Source organism: Leuciscus leuciscus (assembly GCF_965113295.1).
Source record: "Leuciscus leuciscus genome assembly, chromosome: 5".
In the NCBI taxonomy this organism is placed as follows: Eukaryota; Metazoa; Chordata; class Actinopteri; order Cypriniformes; family Leuciscidae; genus Leuciscus; species Leuciscus leuciscus.
In genome coordinates this window covers 13,423,443-13,449,906 of record NC_138729.1, presented here as the reverse complement: position 1 = coordinate 13,449,906, position 26,464 = coordinate 13,423,443, and the positions used below count along the sequence as shown (strand labels likewise).

The following is a 26,464-nucleotide window of genomic DNA, read 5'->3' as shown; positions in this document are numbered from 1 at the left end:
TGGAAAAGTCATGGAATTTTTTTTTAACACAGCATAATATGTGATTAATACCAAAACTGTTTAATAAAAAAAATATATTTCGCGTTGTCTTAACGTCCTTAAATTCGGGCGGCATAACGTTCAGTTCACTTCCGATTCGCTCACTTGTTGCGATGTTGCCTGAGGCGAAGTCGGTGCTGACAGAAATTTAATTGAAATGCCAGGAAAGTGGCACGAGCATGCTAAAGTTTTGCAAGCACCGGTAGGTTGAGAATGTTAACGTAGCGGAAAGAGGATATACTCAACATAAAAGCCTACGTCTGTCTCCTGCACGTGAGAGGAGAGAAGAAAACGAGTAAATGTCAGTTCAATTGTAAGTTCATTCTTTATGTGCCTAGGTGTGTGCGATATTGTCTATGAACTATGACGATATTGTAATCATTGTTTAACTATGTACGAGGCACTGCGAGTGCGAGCTGACATCGCGTTTGTCTCTCATGCTTGCTTTCACTGCGTGATCTATCAGTGCAGTTATAGATGTCCCCAAATGAGTTTTTGTCTTATATTTATATCATATTATATTGTTATATTAGAATATCACATGAGCAAGAGTGCCGTTTTCCTGTGCATAATTGCAAATGTGCTATTTATTTTATACAACAGTTAAATTAACAATAAAGTTAACATTGTGAGTTACTTTTTGGACACAATATTGTCAATTTTCACTTTATATCGCCGACGAGAATTTCATAATGAAGCCGTAGTCCATCAGACATCGATGATTTAAAAAAAATTTATTTAATGAAATCCGCGTTTTGAACGAATCATTTTAACGATTCAATGAACAATCACTTGTTTTTCTGAATGAATCAGCCGTTTGAACAAATCGGTTGAATAAATGACTCCAACAACTCGCTTATTAAGACAGTGACTTGCCGCCACCTACTGGTGGTTTTAGTTTCATATTTAAAGTATCCTTTAATACTGAGGACACTGTACATGTATTTTATCCTGTGTCCTTCAAAGATCTTGCACTTTATTTTGGATTGTACCACATAAATTGTCATCCATTTTATTGTTAAACCTCTGAGGGTAAACTTTAACACATATTTTTATTCTTATAATGTCGACTGACATTTTCAGAAATACATAGTCATGGAAATGTGCCGAAAAGTCATGGAAAAGTTATGGAAAAGTCATGGAAAAGTATTGGTTAAAATGTGTATGAACCCTGAAGTCGTTAAGCTCCTGGTAACCCGCAAGAGCACCACAAGTTTATCCTCCATCATCGCAATCTCCGGCCACGGCCGTTTAAGCAACTGTAGCTTTCATCACTAAAACGGAAGGCCCGCCTCTCCATTCATTTGATTGGACAGTGGAAAAAAACGCAATGACGTCGGGTGCTTTTTCCGCTCGGAGTTGCTTTTTTTTCAACTGCAAAAACACGAGGCGCAGCAGGCGCATAAACAGCGCGCAGAACGCTCACTGCCATAGGAAACCATTTGAAAAAAGGCGCCTCTCACTGCAAAAAACGCGTCAGGTGTGATCGGGGCCTTATCCATTTCCCCCCAGGAATTAAATGCAGCCAAAGATCAACCAGACAAGTAAACACGGTCTGGATGAAAGGCTGAATAGTATATTAATACAGACATCTAATTCCTCAAAGATCAGATGAGTATATTATTTAATTTTCTCAAAAATGAAATGCAGCCAAATATCAACCAGACAAGTAGAAACGGACATCAACTCAGATAAGGATTCAAATTTAATTTCATCAAAATTAAATGTAGCCAGATATCAGTCAGATAGAAAACTTGGTCTGGATGAAAGGTTGAATTTATTATTTTAATATATCTACTTTCAAAGCCAGACAAATATTTCATTTAATTTCTCAAAATTAAATATTATAATCCACACAAAAGGAACCATAAATAATTGTCTGCAAACACACACAATTACTTTGAACACAATCATAAGAGAAAGAGGGAAAGGGAAATTTTCGTCTGCTCAGTTCCCTGCGCATATATTGCTCCCCCATAATCTACACGTTGCCTCAACAAACGCGAGATCCGAGCCACTAGATTCTTATTGCAGAGATGCAGACCCATAATCTACGCGCTACGTCGGCAAACGCGAGATCTGAGCCACCAGATTCTTATTGCAAACCCGTAATCTACGCACTTCCTCAGCAAACGCGAGATCCGGGCCAAAGAATCTTTATTGACTTTCTTCCCTCGAGAAGAAAGCCAACAGGAGCAGAGCTAAAACTCTCGATGGTGCATATGTAACACGTCGAGAATTTATGAATGAACACTGTCAGCCCCCTTTTACTAGAGCTGACTGTGCATGCTCTACTCCCAAACAGACAACACATAAATCGCGTGTATCCTCACTCATAATGAAGCGAGGGCTGGGAGGAACACACAATCCAAAATGCTGTTTGCTCACCATTATATTCCTGTCTAGATATATAATATGCTTGTGGACAAACAACAATAAATAGACAGAGACAGTTTCACACAGAGCGCTTGCTGAAGACAGAAGCTGACAGTGTTTGGTCTGGATGCGCTATATAGCTTCCTGCCATGACGTCACGTCACCCGCCTATACGCCATTGGACTGATTTCACAAGTGCTTTATGACACAGTCATGCAGTGCATTCCCACAGCGTCAATCTCGACGCAACTTGAGTTCCCTTGAAAGGGAACAGTGCCTCTTTTGCGGCTTAATGCACTTTTTATAACAACCGCATTTTACAACACCCACATTTTACAACTGCATTAAAAATGTTGGCGTGCTAATATTTTCTAATAGTTAATGCAGTAATTTAACAGCAGTTAATGTAATAAAGGGTATGGCAATTGGTAACAAAAGCAAACAGTAGATCTGAAAAAGAAAACGTGGGGACTGAAGGTGTATCAGGCGTAGCCCTCCTCAGTCAACTGTAAATTCTTATTTTGGTCTTCACTAAATATGTCATATAATGGAAGTAAAATGTGTTATAAATGTAATTTCATGTTGACTTTAAACAGTTTTGTTCTGTTGTTCTGATAAGTTGTGTTCTACATTTTTACAGATGATAAGCACTGCTGGCACTGTGGGTAAATGGAAGGCAATGGCACGCCCATCTTTACCATCCTCTTTGGACTCCACATTGCCTGGGATATCTCGAGAAGTGTTGTCGGTGTCCATGGAACCAAAATATCAATGCCAGCAATGCAAAGAGATTCTTAGGAAACCTTTCCAAGCACAGTGTGGACATCGCTTCTGTGTGTTCTGTTTCAAACAACTCACCAGGTACCCAGGGCAACCTTCCGCCTCATGCTCTGCATTAATTGCCACCCTCTCCATGGACATTCCCAATCTCTTTAATCTACTGTAGCTAGATGGAAAAAATCTCTCCTTTTGCTTGATGTTCATCCACTCTTTTGCCTCTTAACCCAAAGGGTTCTCCTTGCATCTGGATATACTACCTCTGTGGATATGTCTTTGGTGAGCTTTACCTTGGTGTCAGTCATTTGGCTATAATTATTGTCAATCTTTAGTTGTTATCCTATTAGGACAAGTATTTATATGATACAACTAGGGCTGTCACTAACGACTATTTTGGTAATCGAGTAATTGGTTGATTATTTTGATGATAAATCGAGTAATCAAATACTTTTTTGTGGTAATAAAAATATACCTAAGTGAACAATAGCCTTTAAAATGACTTAAATTACATATGTAATAAGAAGCAGGCAATAATAATTTGTTAAAATAAAGTATCAAAAGCAAGTAATCATAACGTTTAATTGAACAACACTTTTAAAATACATAATATAAACAATCAAATTATTTACATTACTTTTAATAACAAATGCCTGCAGAGGGCACCAACAGTGATTGTTGTTGTTACACTTTACAGCATGATCAAATCCTCATTTAATATTGGCCTATCAACAATTATTCAAATGTCTACTTAATATTTAATATTTGTCCAACTCTTTATGATAGAAATGGTACAGCCACTGTAATTTCTTGAACAATAACATGTGGACATCAAAACATGCAAACTCAGAGCAGCCAAGGGTTTAAACTTTTATTTTGAAATCGTGATGAACAACAATTTGCATACTTAGAAACATATTGATGTATTCTCCTGTGTTGGTGAAATTGCACTGTAAGAGATGGCCCAGTGGTCAGGGAGAATAATTTGAACAAGCGGGCAGAGGTTCAGTGGATCTCCAAACGGTGGTTTATTATATAGAGAAAAAAAAAAATATATTTACATTGAAAGGTACAAACAAGACAAAACAAAAACTGCAACAATGTGCAAAAAGGCTACACCGAATAATTCGGTCCAATTCGCAACAGCATCACACACCTCCAGCCTTAAACAGACCAAGACTGCCTGATAGTCTCTACAGTTCCCTATTTGTAAGGGCTAACTCCACCCTCAGCCTGTTCCAAATGAACAAGCAGGGAATACACATACAACACATTATACACCCAAAAAAATAAAAATAATAAAACACTAAACATATTCACAAATAACACTGTGTAAACCCATGGGTACTTAACCACCAACACACTAAACCAAAAAAAAAAGGAAATGAAAAGGGAAAAATTGTTTACCAGATATTCCCCCTCCCCCATACAAAATTACCAATGGTTCAGTCCAATTAGGCAATGCTAACGCTACAAAAACATGTTTGAATCAAACGGACTGTTTGATGGTGCAGCATGGGATGAGACCAAAAGGCCAACAGCCAAAACAAAGTTTTGGGGGTAATTCTTTCAAGAAATAAAAGGTAATTCTGATTGCAATTATACCTGGTTGTGAAGTTATTAAAGAAAATTAATCATTGAATTAAACAGAAAACAAAATGTATATCAAATTCATTTCAAATGGGGGAAACACATTACAACATCATTCTGATCTTAAAAGATGGTAAATGCCGGCATAATCAGGTAGTGATGTGTGCATGTGTATCAAGTCCATGTGATTCATGTCCTGTCACCAAGCTTAACTTGTGACATGCACACATTGGGTTCCTAGATGAACGTTATAAGCAACCCAAACTCATAAAATACGCAGAGATGGAGTTTGTTAACCGAGCTGTCGAGACGAGCTCCAGGCATGTAAATGATAAAAGTGCAACACTTTGCAATAAACGCAAAGCGCGTCAGACTTCATATGCTTTCCCAAATGCACATTATTGGAAACAAACAAACAGCACATGCAGAGACAGTTCATGAGGTGCAGCATTTACTTTGAACGCTCCCGCTGGAAGAAGCCGCTGGAAGAAATGCGTAACATGCATGCATGTATATATTAAAGCGTCACGTACATGGGTAAATTTCAATCAAGGACTTTTTTTAAACTGAGCACTCAAATTTAATCGAGTAATCATGACAGCCCTAGATACTATAATACTAGATAACTAATGCTGTGTTTATAGTTATTTATTAATGAATGGGTATTTTATTACCCACTTTGTAGCATTCATACTAAAATTACAACCATAGCAAAAATTTTTTTTATAAATTCAAAAGTGATTGAATTAATTGTCCATGACTGTGAATTAAATTTGCTGTTTGAAAAGCATGCCAAAAAAAGCTATTTTTCAAAATTCTAGCAATATACCAGTGGAGTAATACAAATTAAAAAAAAAAAGCTTATTGCTTTCATAAAAAAAAGCTTTTCTTGATACTTAACAACACATGTAAGAACATGAGGTCCAGCATGAGGTCATGTCACACCCATCCTCAGTCATCACCCGATGCATTACCCAACCACCACACATTTTGTATAACTTCCACATCATTTCTGACAGCTCATCAGTAGAGACTGAAAACCTGAATTGAGTGTTATCGATAGGGGACATATTCAGGACAGGAATGAGAAGTACCAGAGATTGTCTTACTATAGGGAGATGAGAGGGTCTGTATCTCTTAGCATTGGAGAAAGCCAAACGGCTAACTTGGATCACGTGAGGCACCTCAGCCTATGTTGTAATGGCAGTGACGTCAGTGCCCGCTGTTCAAAGTTTTATGACAGTCAGTTATAGTTTACGTTAATCATTTTCTTGTGGATTATTAGCGGGTTGGTCTTGTGAATAAATGTTCTATATTTGGTGTTATATCACTAGTTAACGTACAGTAGGACTGCATTGTTGAGTCCAGCAGTTTTTTTTCCACCAATCGTCCCCCCACTGCTTTAAAGGAACTCCTGGTCATAACCTGTTGAAACAAATCAGAATAAATATTTAGTGGTTCCTGTCTTGGCTCACCAGTTGCATTCAGGGTTTCTCGGCAGAGCTTGCACAGAGTTCCTGTAATCCACATCCCCACTGCTTTGCGAGCAAGGAAGGATGTAGTAATTTTGCCCAAACCACCTGCTATTGTGATTTTGGTGAGAAGGGGCTGTTGAGTATTTAAAATGTAGATTTTTTTAATTTATGCATTTAGCAGATGCTTTTATCCAAAGCAACTTGCAATAGAGGGGTATAAGATACATGTGCTGACTGATAGATAGATAATTGCGTTGTTTAATGTGTTTGAGATGTAGTGCTTTCCTCAGTGCATAACTTACATTTCACAGGTATATTCTTTATCTGTATATGTTAGAAACTTGTACAAATATTTCCATTTTGCTGTCAGGAGTGTATCTCCGCTAAACTCAACAGATTTCCATAAACGAGCGCCGCCGCATGCATGCGCAAAAAACAGTCTAGAAAAAGCACTATAGAATAGTAGCGCAATAATTCAAACAAAAATTTAATTGAACAAATCAAATTGCTAAAATATTTTTTGTTGAACAATAAATGTGCCATTTGTAGAATTTTAAACCTACAAGTAAGTTATTACTTATATAACTTATTCTTATTATATTATATATTTTATTTATGTAAGTTTTTGTGCACTTAAACTTTTTTTTTTATCTAAAAGTTTATTTGACAGTCTAGATTTTTGATGACCTGTTATATGTATTTAATATTTAATGTATACACCCAATTTTTTATTTTATTTTATACAAGTGCACTGATTGGAGAGGCTTGTGTTGTTCAATAAATGTTTAATTTAAGTAATTTTTTTGTATTACTTCTCATTAATGGTTAGATTTTATGAGATGAAGGGGAAAAAAAGGGAAAATCCGGCAAACATATCGGCCAAAAAAATTGACATTATATATCGGCCATCGGCTGCCCCAATTTATAAATATCGGCCAGAGAAAAAAAAACATATCGGTCGACCTCCATACATGCATATCCACCCCATCTCCTCCCCGAAATAACCATATATGGAGCTTACAGCACCTCGTTTTAATATGCATAATGTCATCTGCATATTATTGCCATTTGCATATTCTCATCCACGTGATGCCATGTTTAACAGTACAAGACATTAGGAAAATATGAGATAAGGACTTGGTGCCGTCACATTACATTACTAAAGGCCAATTTATACTTCTGCGTCGAGTGTACGCCGTAGTGTACGTCGTAGGATACGCACGTAGGCGACGCCGTCGTGAGCATTTATACTTCTGCGAATGTCTGTGTTGCTCTGCAGTTACACCGCCGAAACGCTAGTTGGCGCGGGTGGGTTTTAATGTTCCACTGTGTTTACATTCCTCGCGGCTGTTTTGAGTTTAGGTTTCTACGAGCAATGGCGACTGAAGGAGTCATACAGATGGCTGTATTTCCGCACTTCTTCAAGCAATCTCTCGGTCACTTGGTCTATTTCCATGGCTCTTCACTGATCTTCGGAATTTAAAAATGGCGGGCGGGTGGTGCAGAGTGCAGAAGATCATTCCGGAAATGCGTAGGAGGAAACGCGATGCTATCCAGCCGACCAATCACAGATCTTGCGGTCCGCGTCGCCGCGACACGTAGTTACATTTTTGAGGAGGTGCGCGTCAGGGTACGGCGAAGGGTACGACGTATGGTACACGTCAATGCGTATGCTACGCCGTACCTTCTACGCGCACCCGACGCAGAAGTATAAATTGGCCTTAAATCATTCAGTATCCTTGCCTTGTTTTAGAATAAATAAATAAATATTTGATGAAATACATTTCAGAGAATTTATTCTCAGTCTTTTCCACGGGCCAAATAGTAGGCTATTTTTAATTGCTTTAAGCAAATCAAATTTATGCAATTTTGCCTATAAGGTAAACATATATTTTAGGATGGTTTATATATTTTTATTGGAAACAGATATTCCTTATTTTTTTTTGCAATGTAAATAATTGTCTGACAAAACATTTTACAAAATAAAAGGTGCATATCTTACCATTTTCTTCAAATTCTATCCTTCAAATACAATAGTATTTTTCATAATATTGGGAAGACCCCAAAAATGGTTATCATTAGGCTACTGTCTGATGGCTACAGGTTTCTCACACTCACACATGATCTCATGCGTCGTCATCTTTTGACCTGGTAACAAGTTGCTTGGTAAATTTTTTTCTAGTGTAAAATGATGTCAGCAAATTTACAAAATGTTCCATTATGTCAGCTGCCCGCAATAGCTATATTGGAGCAGATGAGGCGCAGACAATGAGATGCTTTTAAATAACTCCAGAGGGCACTTTATTAAAGAATATGCAGTTAAGGTATAGATGAGGAACCCTGGTGAATGGAAGCGCCGTGAAAAATCTGTCGTCTCCGTTCATGCCAGGATGCAAGTGAAATGTTTGGGGCAGGCAGGAGCTTGTCCGAGGTCTGTGTGCTGGTGATTGTGGTTTAAAAGAACAATGCTGGTTTGTGCATAGGCAGCTCGGCACAAGCCTTCTAAGAAAATCTCTGTTTTCACCAGCTCTTCCAATTTTTGTGAACAAATTTTGTGTTCGTTGGAGGGGGAATTTCATTCATCCCAGTGACACTAAAAACGTTAGGTTTCTTCGCTGAATTATTCTGTGACTTTCTGTAAGTTACATGATTACACCAGTTGGTGGTGACTTTCATTCTAAAGAGTGGTTCACCTTAAACAACCATTATTAAAATGTCTACAGATCAACAAAGAAACACAAGAAATAGCAAAAAGCAACCGGGAAAGACCTCCATGCTGAAACTGGACTTATAATATGCCCCCTTTCGATTGGTTTTTGTTCACAAATAGCATTCCTGCTTTTTTTTGTTTGTTTGTTTACATGCCTTGTTCAAAAACAAATATCAACGATTTAACATATTTTAGAAGTCTTTAAATTTCAAGAAATGTTTTTCAAAACTTTAAATGTTTTATTTTCAGTTGCAAGAAATGTTGGGGTATAGTCGGATACATTTGCTTACCCTTCCTTTACTCAGATAAATGTCAGTTTGTATACAGCATCCTTTGAAGCCTTTTATAATATGTCAGCCAGGGGTGCGTTTCCCAAAAGCATTGTTAGCCAACTATGGTCGTTATCAGCACAGTTCAACGAGTCAGTGTTTCCCGAAACCATAGTTCCAACGAACATTTGCAAACAGCAAAGTTGTGTGGTTGGAATGACAGCTCTTTACCAGTGGTTAGAAACAGTTTCTTAAATGCTTAATAAATCCTTATCTTGAGGAAAATAAGCAAGCTCACATTCAGTACAATCTACGGTATATCGTTCATTTCGAACATATGTCTTTTAGTTTGTCAAGAGATTTAAAGCACCGATTGTAAAGAGTGCGCATGTGAGTACGTGCACTAGTAGGTAACAAGGAGCCTATTATTGTATCTGTAAATAAAGTAAAATAACTGAGAAAAATGAGAATTAGTCCTCAGGTGCCATGTCCGTAATCTATATAAAAAAATCAGCATTAATTTGATTTGAAACTGATTAATTTAAAGAAGTTATTACAAATTTGTGACAATACGGTTTCAAAAAAGTCATGACTAGCTTGTTGGTTTCTTCAACGATGCATAATACTATGCTAGTTAAGCAGTGAATTATGTCGTTTTATGGGAAACGCACCCATAGGATGTGGCCAAAAAAGTAGTGTTGTCACAATACCAAAATTATGACTTAGATACGATACCTGACTAAAATATATCGATACTACTACTGAACTGATACCGCAACCTAAAAAAACCTAAAACAACAGGAAAATTAATTGAATGATAAATGACCAACGTTGAACTTATAATTCATTATTTTATTTATTAATTTATTAAAAAAGAAATTAAGTCTCTCACTTGACAACAGTGTGTACCTGCCCTGCTTTTTGAGCATTTTACCCCCCCAAAAAAAATCACATGCCACTGCCAGACCTAATGCCCGGATCCTATGACACACATTTCGATTATCTGTGTAAAGGGTTATTTCCAAAAATGAAAATTCTGTCATTAATTACTCACTCTCATGTCGTTCCAAACCCTTAAGACCGTGTTCCTCTTCGGAACACAAATACAAATATTTTTTATTAAATCCGAAAGCTTTTTGATCCCCCATAGACAGCAATGTAATTGCAACTTTCAAGGCCCAGGTACAACTACGAAGATAGTAAAGACATTGTTTAAATAGTCCATGTGACAACAGTGGTTCAAATGTAATGTTATGAAGCGACTTAAAATAATAACGACTTTATTCAACAATTTCTTTTCTTCTGTGTCAGATCTCCTACGCTATTTGAGTAGTAAATACAGTACAACGCTTCCGGGTTCTACGCCAGAATGCCGGCTAATTATTGGCCGACGCTGTTCACGTGAGCACCATGACACATGCGTGTGATGCTGATGCAGGAGCTGGCCAATGGTGAGCCGGCGTTTTGATGTAAAACCCAGAAGCGCTTTACTTTGTTATCGTGTTCTGTACACTTCGGGTGTAGTGTGAGTACTTAATTTAACTATTGTTCTAGGCTTATTCTGCTTAATAACTTAATAACATCAAGAACGCACCACTTAATCACTTAAACGTACCACTTAAATGTTTCTTAATCACTCTCACATGTCCATAACTTTAAGCAGTCCTGTGCTGTGCAGATATATAAAGTTTGGCATGGCCAGTGCGTCTGCAGAGTGGAAGCAAAGCGCTGGACACACATTGCCGTTGTTGCACATCAGTGCAACTCAGGAAATACGGCTGCCATTCTTAAAGTACCAGTACTAGTAAAATGAGGTACCATACCATTTTTAAAAGCAGGGTATCAAAATACCTTTCTAGTACCGGTATATTGTGCAACACTAATAAAAAGAGAATATGGGTAAACTTTCTTGAATGTTTGCTTTCCAACATTTCTTGCAACATACTCTTCACAAATACTTTACTTCTATGTATTTCTGCACACATGCTGCTTTCACTTCAGTTTTACCATTATCAAAGCACTTCTTCTTGTTTCATAAATGGCCTGAGGAAAGAAAAGCCTGCGTATTAATGGTTTCCCAAAATTGTGGTGTTTAAAGTTTGCTTATTGTTTGATTGCCTTTTTCCCCATGCTCTCCTCTCCTGCACTGTTAAAGTAAAATCTTTCCTCTTCATTAGCTCAGGGCCCATACCCTGCGAAGCCTGTCAAACTGAGGGTATATTTGAAGAGGCGATGTCTATGCTCAATATCACAGTGGTAAGCTATGTTTCTTAAATGATACCTGTTGGAAATCTAACATTGTTTTTAACTTCCTGGTAACTCCTATTCAGTGTATGCATTCCTGTTCTTGCCAAATGTACACTGCAGAGGTACTGTATAATTACACAGTGGAGAAAAAAACCCTCCATAATGACATGTACAGGAATAGAATTTCAAAAGGTATTCATTAATGAAAAAATCCATGGTCTTTGACTCCCCCTAGGCATTTCCTGACAATGCAGCACGAAGAGAAATTGATAGCTTGCCTGCTAAATGCCCAAATGATGGTTGTTGTTGGTCTGGTACACTGAAAGACTATGAGGTAAGAACATAGTTCATCTAGCTTGTTGTCATATAGAATGTTCTTCATTTCTTAATGCAAACTACCATGATAGGCTGCCTCACATTGACTTTGCATATATTTCAAACCAAACCCAGCCGTTAAGCAAATAACCTGATAATTAATAAGCAAATAACCTAATCCGAATACTGTATTCCGATGCCAATCTGAATTCTAACCTGTGATTCAGCCTGAATCATAATGACACGTGTTCGTTTGTTGGCCAAAGAAGAACTGGCCCGACGACTTGAAACAATATGTATTGTTTAAAGAGCTAAATAAATAAAGGGGACTTGACTTGACTTGACTTTCAAATAGAAAGTCTTGTCGTGACTGACACTTTAAAAAAAGAATAATGACTGCTCACAGAGTTCATCATCAGCAGGAAGGATGGGGGTTGTTCGGAAAGTCCCAGAGCTAGCTGGAAAGTACCAGCATTACCGTATGAAAAGCAAGTTGTTTTTAAAAGCTCATTATTTTGGGCAGTGTAGTTTTTGTATTTACAATGCTAAAACCATAATAACTCTCATTGCCATTTTGTGCAATTATAATTTAATTATAGTTATAATTTAAATTTTTTGTTTGTTTTGTTTTAAGTCGAGAAGGCTTTATTTTCATTTGAAATTTCAAAGGGTTTTGTGGTATGTTGTAAATCATAAAAAAAAAATCATTTTCATCAAATATTTTTTTTAAAACAGGTTTACAGAATAGTTTAAGGTATTTGACAGCTGGTGGATATGCTAGTGTTATAATTGTATTTGATTGCATAAGATGAGAGAAATAATTTATTTATAGCCTGTGAATATAACCTATAAGCCTGGGAATATGCCAAGTTTCCATTCTGACTTTCTTATTTTTAAAAACCTGAAACTAGTTTAACTTTGTCTTGGTTTTTTACTTCCATTTAGCTGGTAAAAGCATAAGTCTGACTGCATTCTTCCGTTTTGACTTATTTAGTGACTAAGTAACCTTAACCCTGACTAAAGCTGTTCTGAAGCCATAACTCACTCTCTGAATCGGTGTTGATTCATCTGTGTGGGAGACATGGTGACTAAAGAGATAAGCAAGAAATTCCCCTAAAAGTTTTTGCAATAGTTATCCCAGGTCAATTGTTCCAGAATTAATTTGAGGGTACTTTTGGACAGTAAAGTCAACAGAAATTGTCGTTAGCAACCCATTGGTTTTTATCCAGTGGGAATTAATTGGATCAGGAGTCAGGATACAATTTATTTTCTTTTGAATAATCTGCACTGATAAATTGATTCACAATAAGATCAGGAACATCCATTTAGAAAGTAAATGGGATCAAATTTTACTTCCTTAAAATGTATTAAATTCATGTTGACTTTAAGTGCTAGATTTATGCCACTTCAAACCAGAAAATAGAGGGTATTCACGTGGCGTCACTGTCGGCGGTTACGCCCACTAAGTGGCAAAAAGACTGGGCAGTGTTTGTTTTCAGCGTGAATACCGCGAAAAACACACAATGAGCACGCAAAGAGCTTTGCGATTGACTGTACAACTAGATTTGACGAGAAATATGAGGTATATTTTTACAGACTGCCGAAAGCTACAGTGTTGTCTATTCATCTTTGAAACTGTGGTCTTTGATCTGTGATGTTTCACCGAGCACCTAGAAATACGTCACATTATGGAAGTAAAATGTTTCGAGCAGTATTTCACATGAACTTGATTGCACAGATTGCATCTAACAAAACATGTGCTTGCTTGAAATGCAGCTTTTGAAATTTGAAGAGAAAAAAAGTGGGTGTGTCTAACCAAACAAGCTTGAAGCTAATCTTCTTGTTTGGTTTTTCTGAGTAACAGATATAACTTCCATGGCATTTACCACACCCTTTCTGAGTAACTCTAGAGTTATTATATATCGTGTTTCATGAATAGGCAATTGCACAACACTGCTGCTTTACAATTGTTTGACCTTTGATCTAGACACTGAGAATGGAAACTAATAGTATGAAGAGGTAGTGAAGCACAAACGTTAACACTTTACAATAAGGTTTAATTTGTCAACATTAACTAATGTATTAACTTACATGAACTAACCATGAGCAATTCATTTGTTTCTGTATTTGTTAATCTTTGTTAACGTTAGTTAATAAAAAAAAAACTGTTCATTGTTTGTTTATGTTAGTTCACAATTTCTAAAAACATGATCTTAACATTGATTTGTTATATGTTATATACATGTTTGTTACTATATACCTCATGTTGTTCCAAACCAGAAATTTGTAGTATTAATAATAATAGAAATTATATATATATATATATATATATATATATGTGTGTGTGTGTGTGTGTGTGTGTGTGTGTGTGTGTGTGTGTGTGTGTGTGTGAGTTGGTAATCATCACGTTGTGGGGACAAAATGTCCCCACAAGAATGGCAATATCCGAAATCCTTGTTCGTGTGGGGACATTTTTTGGTCCCCATGAGGAAAACGTCTTATAAATCAAAAAAGTGATGTTTTTTCGAAAATGTGAAATTGCAGAAAGTTTTCTGTGATGGGTAGGTTTAGGGGTAGGGTTAGGAATATACAGTTTGTACAGTATAAAAATCATTATGTCTATGGAAAGTCCCCATAAAAAACGAAAACACTACGTGTGTGTGTGTGTGTGTGTGTGTGTGTGTGTGCGCGCAAGGAACAGATGGACAGAATAGTTTTTTATGAATTATCCCTTTAAGCACATCTTAGGGATTTTTGAAATTATGTAAATTAACAGGGATTTTTTGGGGTAATGCAGACACAATTGTTCTGTCTTGTTCTAATCACAAGGTCGGTATGTACTTTCAACCAGTGATGTCTTGTGACCATTTACTAACTTGAAAACAGGAAATGCATACAAATAACATGGGAATAAATTGAATGAACAGCAGCTATACAAAGCTGTTAACAGTCTCAAGATAATTGAAAATGGGGCACATGAAAGACAATTCAAGAGTTGGCAGTCATACATAGTAAGCTAACTATGATATTTTTCCATTCAACATTCCTGCTAGAAATTTACAGATAATTCTTTCCTTCACTAGGGTCAACACGAAGGTCGTTGTGACTTTGAACGTGTAAAATGTGAAGCATGCCAAGCAGTCATCTTGCTTAGCGAGAAAGACCGCCACAATGAGCGGGAATGCGAGGCCAGAACCCTGAACTGCAAATACTGCAAGGTCACATTCAACTTTAAGGAAATTAAGGTATGAGCCCTAGAAGTGGTCTGTTCTCAAGTTTACTGTTGATTGGTCTGTGGTTTGTGTACATTCTGTACTTTTAATGTTTGATGTGCCAACAGACTTAATGTGTTGCAATAATAAATTGCCACGGTAAAGGGGCATTACACACCAATGTGGCTGAATTCATGATAGAATGGGTAGTTGAACCAAAATTGATAATTTTCTCTCATGATTTACTTTCACCTCTGCCAGAATATTCAAGCTTAATTTCCATATTATAAAAGTTAATTGCAACCAGTGACTGGCATTTCTAGAGAGAAAAGGACAAACATGTCAATGAATAGCAGCTTTCTTTATGTTCCTCACACAGTTATCATGCAAGTTATATAGACTACTTTTATGGTACTTTTTATTATTTATTATTGGAGCTTGAAAGCCGCTGATCTCTTTCATATATGAAAGTAGCTTAAAAATGATATGCATGGGTAATGCTTAGCGGTTGAGCAACATAGCAGAAAGTTCAGGTGAAATAGTTGTTAAACCATCTTTACTGATTCCCCCTCCTACACTGCTCTTTTCTGTTTCAGGCCCATGATGAAATATGTCAGAAATTCCCCATGCAATGCAAAGACTGTGGTAAAAAGAAAATCCCCAGAGAGAAGGTTGGTCTCTGTTCTCAGCCAGACATTATTTCTGCTTTAATTGTGGTATTTATCAGTATGAATGTTGAAAGTATATTGGCCTATGTTTTTTTGTTTCATTCGCACACAACTGCTAGTAACGTGCTGTCATAAATTGTACTAAAATCATCATAAAATACAAATCTGCTATGTATGTCAGTTTTAATAGAGGAATAGGGATACCTTATTTTATTTTCATTCATAAAATACTTTTTTTTTTTCTCTCTGACTTTCTTTTCTTTTTTTTTTTGCAGTTTCAAGAGCACACCAAATCTTGTGCAAAGTCAAAGTCGGCGTGCCAGTTCAGTGAGATTGGCTGCAGGGCAGTGGTGTGTATTTTTTTCTCATGAATGCATTTTGGATCAAAATAGACATTGAGTCAATTCTGAATAGAAGGGTGGAAATGGTTTGAGCTTCTTCCCGAAAAACCTTAAAGGGCGGATTTTAAAAATGATTACATGCTTTTTTCTGAACAGCATATCCAACCACTTAAAACCCACATCGCTTTTTATCTTCATAGCTGAACCATCAAGTTTTGTTTTGTGTCATATAGTTTCATGCAAGTTTGCATTGATTGATTCACTATGGTGTTTTCACTAGAGTAACACACAGAGTCTCAAACTTTTTAGAACTTGAACTGTAGCTAGTCTTCAATGTGGCTGTCACACACTGTACTTCCTAATATACACTGTATTAGGAAGTACTTTGACAGCTTGAAAATCAGCTACAAATTGGAGTTCTAAAACGTTTATGAGGCTCTGTGTAAATTGTTGTTTGCAGCAGATCTACTGCCTGCTTGCAGATTAGGAAAAAGTGCCAAACATATCTGAGTTGATAAGTTAATTAGCATGTTGAGAATTTAGTCTTTCAGCCAATAAAAAGTATTTTATTTCAGTCTTTCTTAAGGTCTGTTCACTTAAAAAACATGAAAGTGTAAAAAAGTTATAGAAGTTTAAGTTTACTGCAAAGCAAATGTACTGTACTTCTTAACATTTTATATAAAAAATATATTTTACAAACAATTTTTTGCTATAAAATCAGTCATATGCTTAACCAAGTTGTGTTTCAAATTTGAAGTTGATATCACAAAAAATGTAAGTTCAAATGAGATTTGTTTGACGTAATACCAAAAATAGACACCGGGTGACACCCACATTCCATTTAATTTTTTGGATGAATTCTCTTGTAAAAAATTTATACATTCCTTTCACCAAATATGGAGCCTTGAGTCTCAGACCTTTCCGACGATATGTGTTTTGTCAAGATTAAAAAAAGTTTTGATTATAAAATATTTATTTGTATTTTTTTTATAAGAAACATGAAACCGCCCACTAATTTTATTAGGGAGGAGCCCGCTAAAAGAATGTAAAGTCTCATTTCAATGGTAACGCAATGTCCAATTTCAAAACGGTTTTCACAGGATGAATTAAGAGTGTTTAAGCTTTCTAATGATGCCTAATTTATGATGATTACTTAAATATGTGATAGAAAAAAAGAGGCAATAAATAAAAAAGACCACCAAGCGTCCTGCCAGCAGGGCGGTGACAGTTAAGGGGGTTGAATGCTAAATCTCTTTAAAGTAGGATGGATTCTAAATGGCTGTCAATGTTTTTTTTCTTTCATCAGCTAGAAAAAAAAGTGTGAAAATTATCCCAACGATATTGTTTCTGAGTGCCGTTATCGTCATTCTGCTATTCTTTTACATTTTAGAGTGATTTTTAAAACTACAGATATCTTTATTGTTATAGTTACCATCTTAATGTGAACGGGCCTTTAGTCATTCTGAAATGTGTCATAACTTTCAAAAGCCTTTAGATTATTTTGTCTGACTTAGTCAGACCAGTGGGATCTATTTTGTCTCTCAGTTTGCATTTTTTCCACATGACTTTAAAATAAAACCAAACTATGTAAATAGTTTGGAGTGTGGGTTAGAAAAGTCCCAAACTCTCGGTTAAGAAATATATGCAGTACTGTAATCAGTGAACATGTAAAGTTGGTGAATCATTGGGGGAAATGCATTTCAGACGGTAACAGATGTAATATCATAAATTCACACGCTCTCTACTGTTGAGATCACAGTTAGTAAGTTAAAAGGAAGTGTTGCCTACCTCTGAAGTCTTCATGGAAAGTCAAAGGATTTCCCCAGTGCACCTCTTTTTAAGAACGTGCCCTCTACTGGTCAGAGAATAAACTGGCACAAATGGAGAGCTGCAGTAGAAACACAGCAATCTAAAATGAAAGTCGGTCAGTTAGGTCATCAAGAGGGTGGTCACAGTATTGGTGCAGTGGGTAGTGCCTGTGCTCATCACAGATATTGTGCTCTGGGAATAGAGTCAAGGGTGTGTCCAGTGGAAGAGGTGGGGAAACTGCAGAATAAGTAAAAGTATACAAGCAAAGTATAAGCACATTTAATGAGCTCAGGTAGGCTGAGGCAGCTTCAATTCAGGAAATGGAGCTAAAAAGTATTTTTGTTGACGTTCAGTGGTGCCTGAACAAGTTGGGGAGGGTGCGGGTGAAGATAAATAGTAATGACGTCACCAGGGCTGTCCCAAGCATCCGCCCCAGGGCTGCCCCTCCTAGTCCGTTTGCCGCGGAGCCTGGTTCGGACAGCCCTAATGCTGTAGTGAATAGTATTTAGCTCATGCTGACTTTTTGAGATTTCATCTCAACATTTGCTTAACGTTTTACATTTTAATATCAATTGCTTATTAATCCAGTGAATCTGTTCTGCTAATATTGGAAATGTCAAAACAAAAATAAAATAAAAAGTAAACAAAAAAATGTAAATGTTAAATTTGATTTGGCTAATGCAAGTTCTGTCTCCTGAAATCGCAGTGATTGGAATGACATTTAATGGCGCGTTTCCACCGAGCGGTACAGTACGGTACGGTACGGGTCGGTACCCTTTTATTTGCGTTTCCACTGCCAAAAGTTGAGAATGGTACCAAAAAGCCGAACCGTACCGTACCACTTTTTGGGTACCCTTCCGTTGGGGTACCTAGCACAGTGGTACGGTACTAAAAGGTGGAGCTAGACTCACTGCAGGACGTTGATTGGTTGACAGAGAATCGTCACTTGCGCGTGCTACGAGGGGAATGACAACATAAGAAGCGCCATTTTTTAATATACAGTTTAATATAATACTACTGTTACTGTGTCACGAAATGTAATTTTAAGAGTTTTTCAGGCGAGAATGTAGTTGTTTAAAGCTCAAATCTGTGGTTTATTTATAAAGATGATTTGTTTTTCCCCGGTTGTGAGATCCATGCGATCAGCGGGCGCTCGGCGCTCATGTTTCCCGGCTGGATGAGCCTTTCCTCGGCTAAGTTCTTCTGACGTTCGCCGATGACTCCGACGGTAGTGGTTAAACATGAGATATAATTCGTCTTGTGTAGACCTAACGGGCGATCTTTGGTCTCGTGAATATATAATTCGTTCCCTGTCAATCGTTTTGGCCGAGGGCTAAGTTTAGTTTCATATTATAGGCTATTTGTATTTAACTTTACTGTTGTAATGTTAGATTAGAGCGTAGCATTTGGACATTTGACTGAATTGTTTGCTTTATTTCTTATTGTATAGCTTCTTGTACCTTTTACTTAAACTTTTATATTGGCTATTATTGATAAAACTGAAATTTTACAAAAAGAAATATGGTTTCTTGTCATTTTCTTATTACAAGATTATCACTGATGTTTATTGCAACATTTGTACAAATGCATATATTGCCTGTAATATGTGTAATTTGTTTTATTATTTAAACGAAAAGAGGTAACGTTAGGGTTGTGTTTTAAATTTCGTTTTGTTATAACGTTAAATAGAATAACGTATAACGTGCAGTGAATAATCAATATGCGTTGTGCATGAACCACATTTGTGTCCCTATAATGTTTAATTTATTTAAATGAAAACGAAAAGAGGCAGAGTAGTGTTTTATAACATATTTCGTTTTATTGTTGCTTAAAATGTACAGAGTAACAGAGATAACCGGAGTAGCAGAGCGAGCTGAGTGACCTTTTAAGAACGCGCTGTACCATTTGCATGTAGGAGTCGCACATGGCAAGTACAAACTTTGCGTACTTAATATTGAGAAAAGCCTAATGTCGGCGCTTGTCTTCTTGTGACAAACATGTCGAGGAGCAAGAACAAGATCTGCTGTATATGTCATCCATTGTAGTTTACTATGTTCTTCTTCGCGCGAAAATGACGTCGATCGAAACACCACGCCCATCAAGTAAGGGTACTGTTGGCAGTGGAAACGCTAGCCAGATCATGGTTAACAGACCCGAACCGTACCGTACTGTACCGTACCGTACTGTACTGCTCAGTGGAAACGCGCCATAATATGACAACCTACTCATCTCTGGACCAGAGTGTTCCTCTTCTGACCTGCCACCAGTTATACTGCCACTCCATCCTGTGGATCTGACAGCTCATTAATAATATAATTCTGCCAAAACTAATATCAGACATTTACTTAAACTATTGCATATTAGAAATGCGCTTTTAAAGGGAGTCAACTGCAGTAGATAATCATTTATCATCTGATGGGGGATGTTGACTAAAAGTGACTCCCTTTCATACATGAAAACAGAAATTTTCTATTCACTATGCATCAGTCTGTGGACTGTGACTTTGCGATCACCGTTGTTGGAGTGGATGGTGTGGTGGCAGAGCTCATTTTTAGAATGCGTTGTCGTTAACCCTTTTTCTAAGGCAAGACGCTACTGGCAAAACCAACGTTTTTTTCAAGCACTGCTCAATTTTTAGATTTTGTACTATTCTCCTTCTATAACAACATCTTACAAACTGATGGAAAGAAAACATCAAAAATACACATTTCAGTGTTTATTTTATTACAATTGATCTATTTGCATCCGTAGATTTCAGTTACAGTAAAAGCCTTTTTTTCTCATGCAGTGAGACAGAAATCTCCACTTTAGTAATACATGTATAGACCAAACATTGCAGTTTTTTCCCTATCTATCAGAGGGGGTTTATTCATATAGAATTCATCTGATTTATATAACCTTTTATTCTTAAAAACATATTTTCGGATTTATGTGATAAAGTGATCAAAACATCTAATCTAAACCCCCTTCGGTAAAAACTTTAACCCTAATATAACAATATGAAACAAGAATATTGAACCTGGCTTTGTTGAATTTTCATATTTCTATTCTGGAAATTAATAAAAATTTTAATTAGATAATGACTCACTTGGACATTTAAACGTACCATTTTAGAAACCTTGTCATACAAAATGTAATGTCCTAATATACTGTGATTAATTAACAGGGGAAGCATAGTGATATCTTAGTTAAATTGACCCTGTTCACCTGTGGTGTCTTCACTGTCTTGCCTTAATTATATTTTTTAACCCTTTCTTTCTCTTTGATAACCATATGACATTTTTCAACATAAATGAAGTGTTTTAACATTAAAGAAATGACACCACCTTTTGCTTTATTGTAACCTTTTTTTAATAATATATGAATGTTTTTAGGTTGACAACGGTAAGCAGCAGGAGCATGAGCAGACCAGTGTGATGGAGCATTTGCGTCTCATGCTGGCTGTGCTGTCCTCTGTGCGCCTGCGAGCCGAGGGGGCTGTGGAGTGGCAGGAAGATTCTGGGCTGGGATTGTATCGCGGACCTGAAGATGCTCCTCTGGCGGGGGCTGATGCTGCCGCCCATAATGCAGGAAGAGGAGGCGCTCCTGGTGTGCAGCAGAAAGTCACAGCTTTGGAGAACATAGTTTGTGTGTTGAACAGAGAGGTGGAACGCTCGGCCCTCACCCTGGAGGCGCTGTCCCGGCAACATCGGCTAGACCAGGAAAAGATCGAGAACTTGTCAAACAAGGTACTATGCACACCTTGCAGGAATTAAATACTTAAATAGTTCTAAAAAAAAAAAAAAAAAAAAAAAAAAACGCACGCTAAGTTGGATTTATAGGATTTTTTTTTCTTTCGGACAGCAGAGATGGTTTTGATGCTCTGCTATGTGTCCGAAGGTGATGCGAGGCTCTCACCTTGCAGGTAACCAAATAATGACGTATTGATCAATCTTGTTTTATAACAGACGGGTGGAACATTTTACTTCAAAGGATAGTTTACACAAAAATGACTCATCCTCATGTCGTTACAAACCTGTATGATTTTTTTCTTCTTCCGTGGAACACGAAAGAAGAAATTTTAAAGAACTCAACTTTTCCATGTAATGATAGTGAATGGTGGACAGATGTTATCAGTTTCCAAAAATAACAAGAAGCATGATACATTAAGTGGTCCATACAACTTCTGAAACCATATGATACGTTTGTGTAAGTGAATTTTGCAAAAAAAATTCTGATAGTGCTGGTGCGTTACGTTTGGGCTCGACATGTTCTATAGAAGAAAAAAAGTCATGCAAGTTTGGGACAACATGGACTGTGTAAATGACAATGTTTTTATTTTTAGGTAAACTATCCTGATTTTTTTTTGGGGAGCTTAATAGTCCGTTTGTATTGTTATTTTAAAAAGTTCAGGTGTTTAATTGCCAGTGGAAGCCTTCACTATGAAACAGTTGTTAGCAAGATTTGTTTCTGTCGACTGTTACTTGTGAAACAGGTTTTCCTCCCCCAGCAGAAGAGCCTCCGCTGTCTCTGCCATGATCCTTAATTCACATGGGATATGAAGTGGGAACCATCCTGGACGTTCTGCTAATAAATCAGTTTTGCGTTAAGAGTTGTTCAACCAAAATTTTTTATCTTTCCTTTAATGACAGAACTATTACAGAGTACTACAGTACTCTTTTAACAATTACCAGAACTAAGAACCATGTATAATACCAAAGTGAAAGTCTAAGGAAGACACAATAGACAAGTTTTTACTTATCCATCAAATGTCAGTATATCATCGTTTTACTACAGCTCCACCATTGCTGATTAAGAGTTAATTGTTTTTATTTTAATTTAATGACAGAACTATTCCATTAACAATAACCATAGAACCATAGGTGACAATGAACCAAAGACAATGTACCAGTGTAACCCTGTTTTTCTTCTGTTTGGTGACTCTTGAAGGTGCGACAGCTGGAACGGACTTTAACCATGCGAGATCTGCAGTTAGCAGAATCCGATCAGTCTTTGCGGGAGCTGCAGTTCTGCACATATGACGGAGTGTTCATTTGGAAAATAGCAGACTTCTCTCGTCGCAGACAAGACGCAGTGGGAGGACGAGCACCTGCCATGTTCTCACCTGGTAAGGTTAAGATCAGATTCAAGGTTCAGTACAGGTTAAGCTCAATCAACAGTGTTTGCTGCATGTTGTCGATTAAGAACAGAAAATTATTTCCTCTCACCCTTTGGTTTGTTTTTAAATTTTAAGCAAAAATCAGGGTTACCATGAGACACTTACAGTGGACGTAAACCGTACCAGCGTCTAGAGGATTTAAAGGCAGAAATATGAATCTTATAGGTTTGATGTGCTCTTCTCAGCTCCATAAAAGGAAGTTATGTCACCCTTTTTGGTATGTGGGGACATCGTACGAAAGTTACTGGGTGTACATGCTTTACAGTTATTTGTCATGATACCAAGGGGTGATTATAGGAGAATAATCTATATAATAGTATAACTGTACATTATTTTCTGTGGTATTCAACATTGTCACAAATGCTGCTGATTGAACTTGTGTCCTGGAATGTTCTTGGTTCAATACATTTTAATCCTACTTTGCATTTCATAAATAGTAAATAGTAACTTGAGCATTGTGGCACTTAGCAAATGTCCTGACTGGAATTTTTTTTAAGCTTATGTGTAGGTTATTTTTAGAATGCATTTTTTAAATGCCTTTCCATCAACCGATTAAAATTGGTCACATATGTGTCTGTGTAAAAACAGCATTTTATGTCAAAGTTCAGTTAAATCTATTAATTATTAAAAAAAAATTCTCAAGCTGAGTAGCTGTTTCACATTTGTGTGAGTATTCAAGTATTCACTGTTTTCGGAGCTGATTTTTGTGAAGCATTTTAGTCACCTTTGGGTGATGTTTTTGCCTGAGTTAATTTCTGACCCTGCTGTTCAGCACCTTTCTTCTGTTCTTCAGCATTCTACTCCAGTAAATACGGGTATAAGATGTGTCTGAGACTGTACCTGAACGGTGACGGCACAGGTCGGGGCACTCACCTCTCCCTGTTCTTTGTGGTCATGAGGGGCAAATACGATGCACTGCTGAAATGGCCCTTCAGCCAGAAGGTAAATGAGCCGATACGCTTTCACTCCTCTTTCAGGTGTTCATTTACTCTTTACTTTTACTTTTTTATTTAGGGTTGTTCTACCAACTAAAGCATCACAGCACCACTCATGTTTGGATTAATCACTTATTGCATGGACTGAATGTTGAGGTTGTTCTGTTGTAATATTCACATATAAACTGTAGAATACATGTAGTTAGAATATTACATCTAATGAATAATTGACTATTAAATGTTAAATGGTTGAGAATGAATGTGGTGGTTGTAATAACTATTTTATCTAAGGGTTAGTACATGTATTCTGTCACCTGATGTCCGATATGACCTTTAGAACATAAGCTTGGCATTACATTGATTGTAATTCTTTTTTCCTTCCAGGTGACATTAATGCTCTTGGACCAGAACAACAGAGAGCACATCATTGATGCCTTTAGGCCTGACGTGAGCTCCACATCCTTCCAGAGGCCCATCAGTGAGATGAACATTGCCAGCGGTTGTCCTCTCTTCTGCCCCCTCGCCAAGCTGGCAGGCAAGAGCTCATATCTGAGAGATGACACCATTTTTATTAAAGCCATAGTCGACCTCACTGGCTTATAAAGCATTATTCATAATAACAATGGATGGTATTTATTATACCATAACATTAATTATTATATCTCATATCTCAGCTGCGGAAGCCAAACTATTTAAACTATACTATATAAATTATTATATTATAATAGCATATATTTGTTTCAAGAAATATTTTCATTGATAACAATATTATTATGTCTATGTATGTAGTGGCAGTGATCAAACTGACTTGCATACCAATAACTCCACTATTTTTATATAACTGAATATTTAATATGCACTATATATTAATTATCATAATACATATTTATATAATATAAATGTATAGTACACATATTTAAACTATACCTATTTTGTATGTAATAACATAATATTACAATATTTTAGTTTTGTGTGACCGTGAAGCTGGCAGGGTTTTTCATGTTGTTAAAATCTGGGAGATTGTTAGGATGCTAACTGCATTTTTGAGGACATTTTTAGGGGCATGGTCACTTTTGCTGGAAATATAGTGTATAAATAGATACGTATTTGTCATCAGTCTGCTTTTATTTTACAAACGTGACCAACTTAATAATAGAGTAACTTTAATATCCATAAACTGATTGAGCGCTGTAAGAATCAGCTCATAGAAATTAATCATTGTGCTGTTTGTTCTTATAGACAAGCTCTTGTACGTGCATGAGGCTACAATATTTAACAACATTTCATTTAATTAAGATAGGAAAAAGGAATAGTATAGATGTCCAAACATCTTGACTAACCAGTGCTTAAATTCAATGTAGTTAGCCTACTTGTAAAAATCATCTGATCGTAGGTCTGGCTCTTTTTGTTTGGGCTTGGGAATTAAATGGCTACACATTTTTGAGCTGTAGACATTTAATTATCTTCAAGTCCTTATAAAATGGACCAGACATACTAATAGCTCCTTTTTCCCTGTAACATCACTTACTTAAAGGGATACTTCACCGTTTTTTCATGTTAAACTATGTTATTCCCTTAACTAAGACGAGTTGATACATACCTCTCTCGTCTCAGTGTGTGCACTCAATCGCTCTGGCACGCGGTGACACTTTGATAGCACTTAGCTTAGCCCAGTTCATTCATTAGGGACCAAACAGAGATGAAGTTAGAAGTGACCAAACACCTCCAGGTTTTCCCTATTTAAATTCAGTTACACGAGTAGTTACACGACCAAGTATGGTGATACTATAATGTATGGCGGAATAGCACCGGGAGCACTTCGACTCGGCGCAGTAAAAAGTCACTCCTGAAAAATCCTCTCTCCCTCTCACTTCTGTCATTTTTACTGCGCCGAGTCGAAGTGCTCCCAAGTGCTATTCCGCCATACATTATAGTTATCCTTTTTACCCGCTTAGAAAAGCGCCACGTTTTATTTTGTGTCACCATACTTGGTCGTGTAATGGTATTTAAATAGGGAAAACGTGGAGGTGTTTGGTCGCTTCTAACTTCATCTCCGTTTGGTCCCTAATGAATGAACTGGGCTAAGCTAAGTGCTATCAAAGTGTCGTAGCGCGCCAGAGCGATTGAGTGCACACACTGAGACGAGAGAGGTATGTATCAACTCGTCTTAGTTAAGGGAATAACAGTTTAATATGAAAAAAAAAGGTGAAGTATCCCTTTAAGGTATACATATACATCACTTACATATACTTTAGGTTAGCATGGAATATAGTCAACCGGTGAACTGGATGCAGTATAAATCCTGTTCAGTTAAATAACAGTCCATGCTACTTGGATAATTAGAAATAGTTGCTTTTGTTGGAAAGAAGAAATAGAGGTATTTTTTTTCTCTTTCATTTCTCTATGATAAATCAATAAAAAGTCAGAAAAATATGTAACTATTTAATCCTATGTAGTAATTTGTTCCATTTAACTTGCTGAAAAAATAAATAAAGTTAATTCAATTGGTCTCTACAGTGTCTTTATGTCCCATGTTTTTTTTACCT

The 26,464-nt window shown here is 36.8% G+C and overlaps 1 protein-coding gene and 1 long non-coding RNA gene across 4 annotated transcripts in view; one reads left to right on the top strand and one right to left on the bottom strand.

Annotated features, from left to right (window-relative positions):
* The window catches only part of traf2b (Tnf receptor-associated factor 2b), a 33,613-nt gene extending 7,191 nt beyond the window's left edge, over positions 1-26,422 (top strand). For 2 of the 3 annotated variants that reach the window (XM_082171457.1, XM_082171458.1), the window contains 10 exons: positions 3,056-3,276; positions 11,411-11,489; positions 11,716-11,814; positions 14,879-15,040; positions 15,604-15,678; positions 15,951-16,025; positions 21,200-21,553; positions 22,755-22,932; positions 23,756-23,925; positions 24,303-26,422. In XM_082171457.1, coding sequence (XP_082027583.1) covers positions 3,056-3,276; positions 11,411-11,489; positions 11,716-11,814; positions 14,879-15,040; positions 15,604-15,678; positions 15,951-16,025; positions 21,200-21,553; positions 22,755-22,932; positions 23,756-23,925; positions 24,303-24,521 — 1,632 coding nt within the window. In that variant the 3' untranslated portion in view covers positions 24,522-26,422. The remainder of the gene's footprint in view (positions 1-3,055; positions 3,277-11,410; positions 11,490-11,715; positions 11,815-14,878; positions 15,041-15,603; positions 15,679-15,950; positions 16,026-21,199; positions 21,554-22,754; positions 22,933-23,755; positions 23,926-24,302) is intronic. The other variant, XM_082171459.1, reaches the window with a different exon arrangement.
* Positions 22,161-22,851, bottom strand: LOC309500005. Its single transcript, XR_014206433.1, has 2 exons — positions 22,714-22,851; positions 22,161-22,388 (listed from the first exon to the last, which is right to left on the bottom strand). It is a non-coding gene; the product is annotated as an uncharacterized lncRNA (long non-coding RNA).
* Positions 26,423-26,464: the final 42 nt, after the last annotated feature.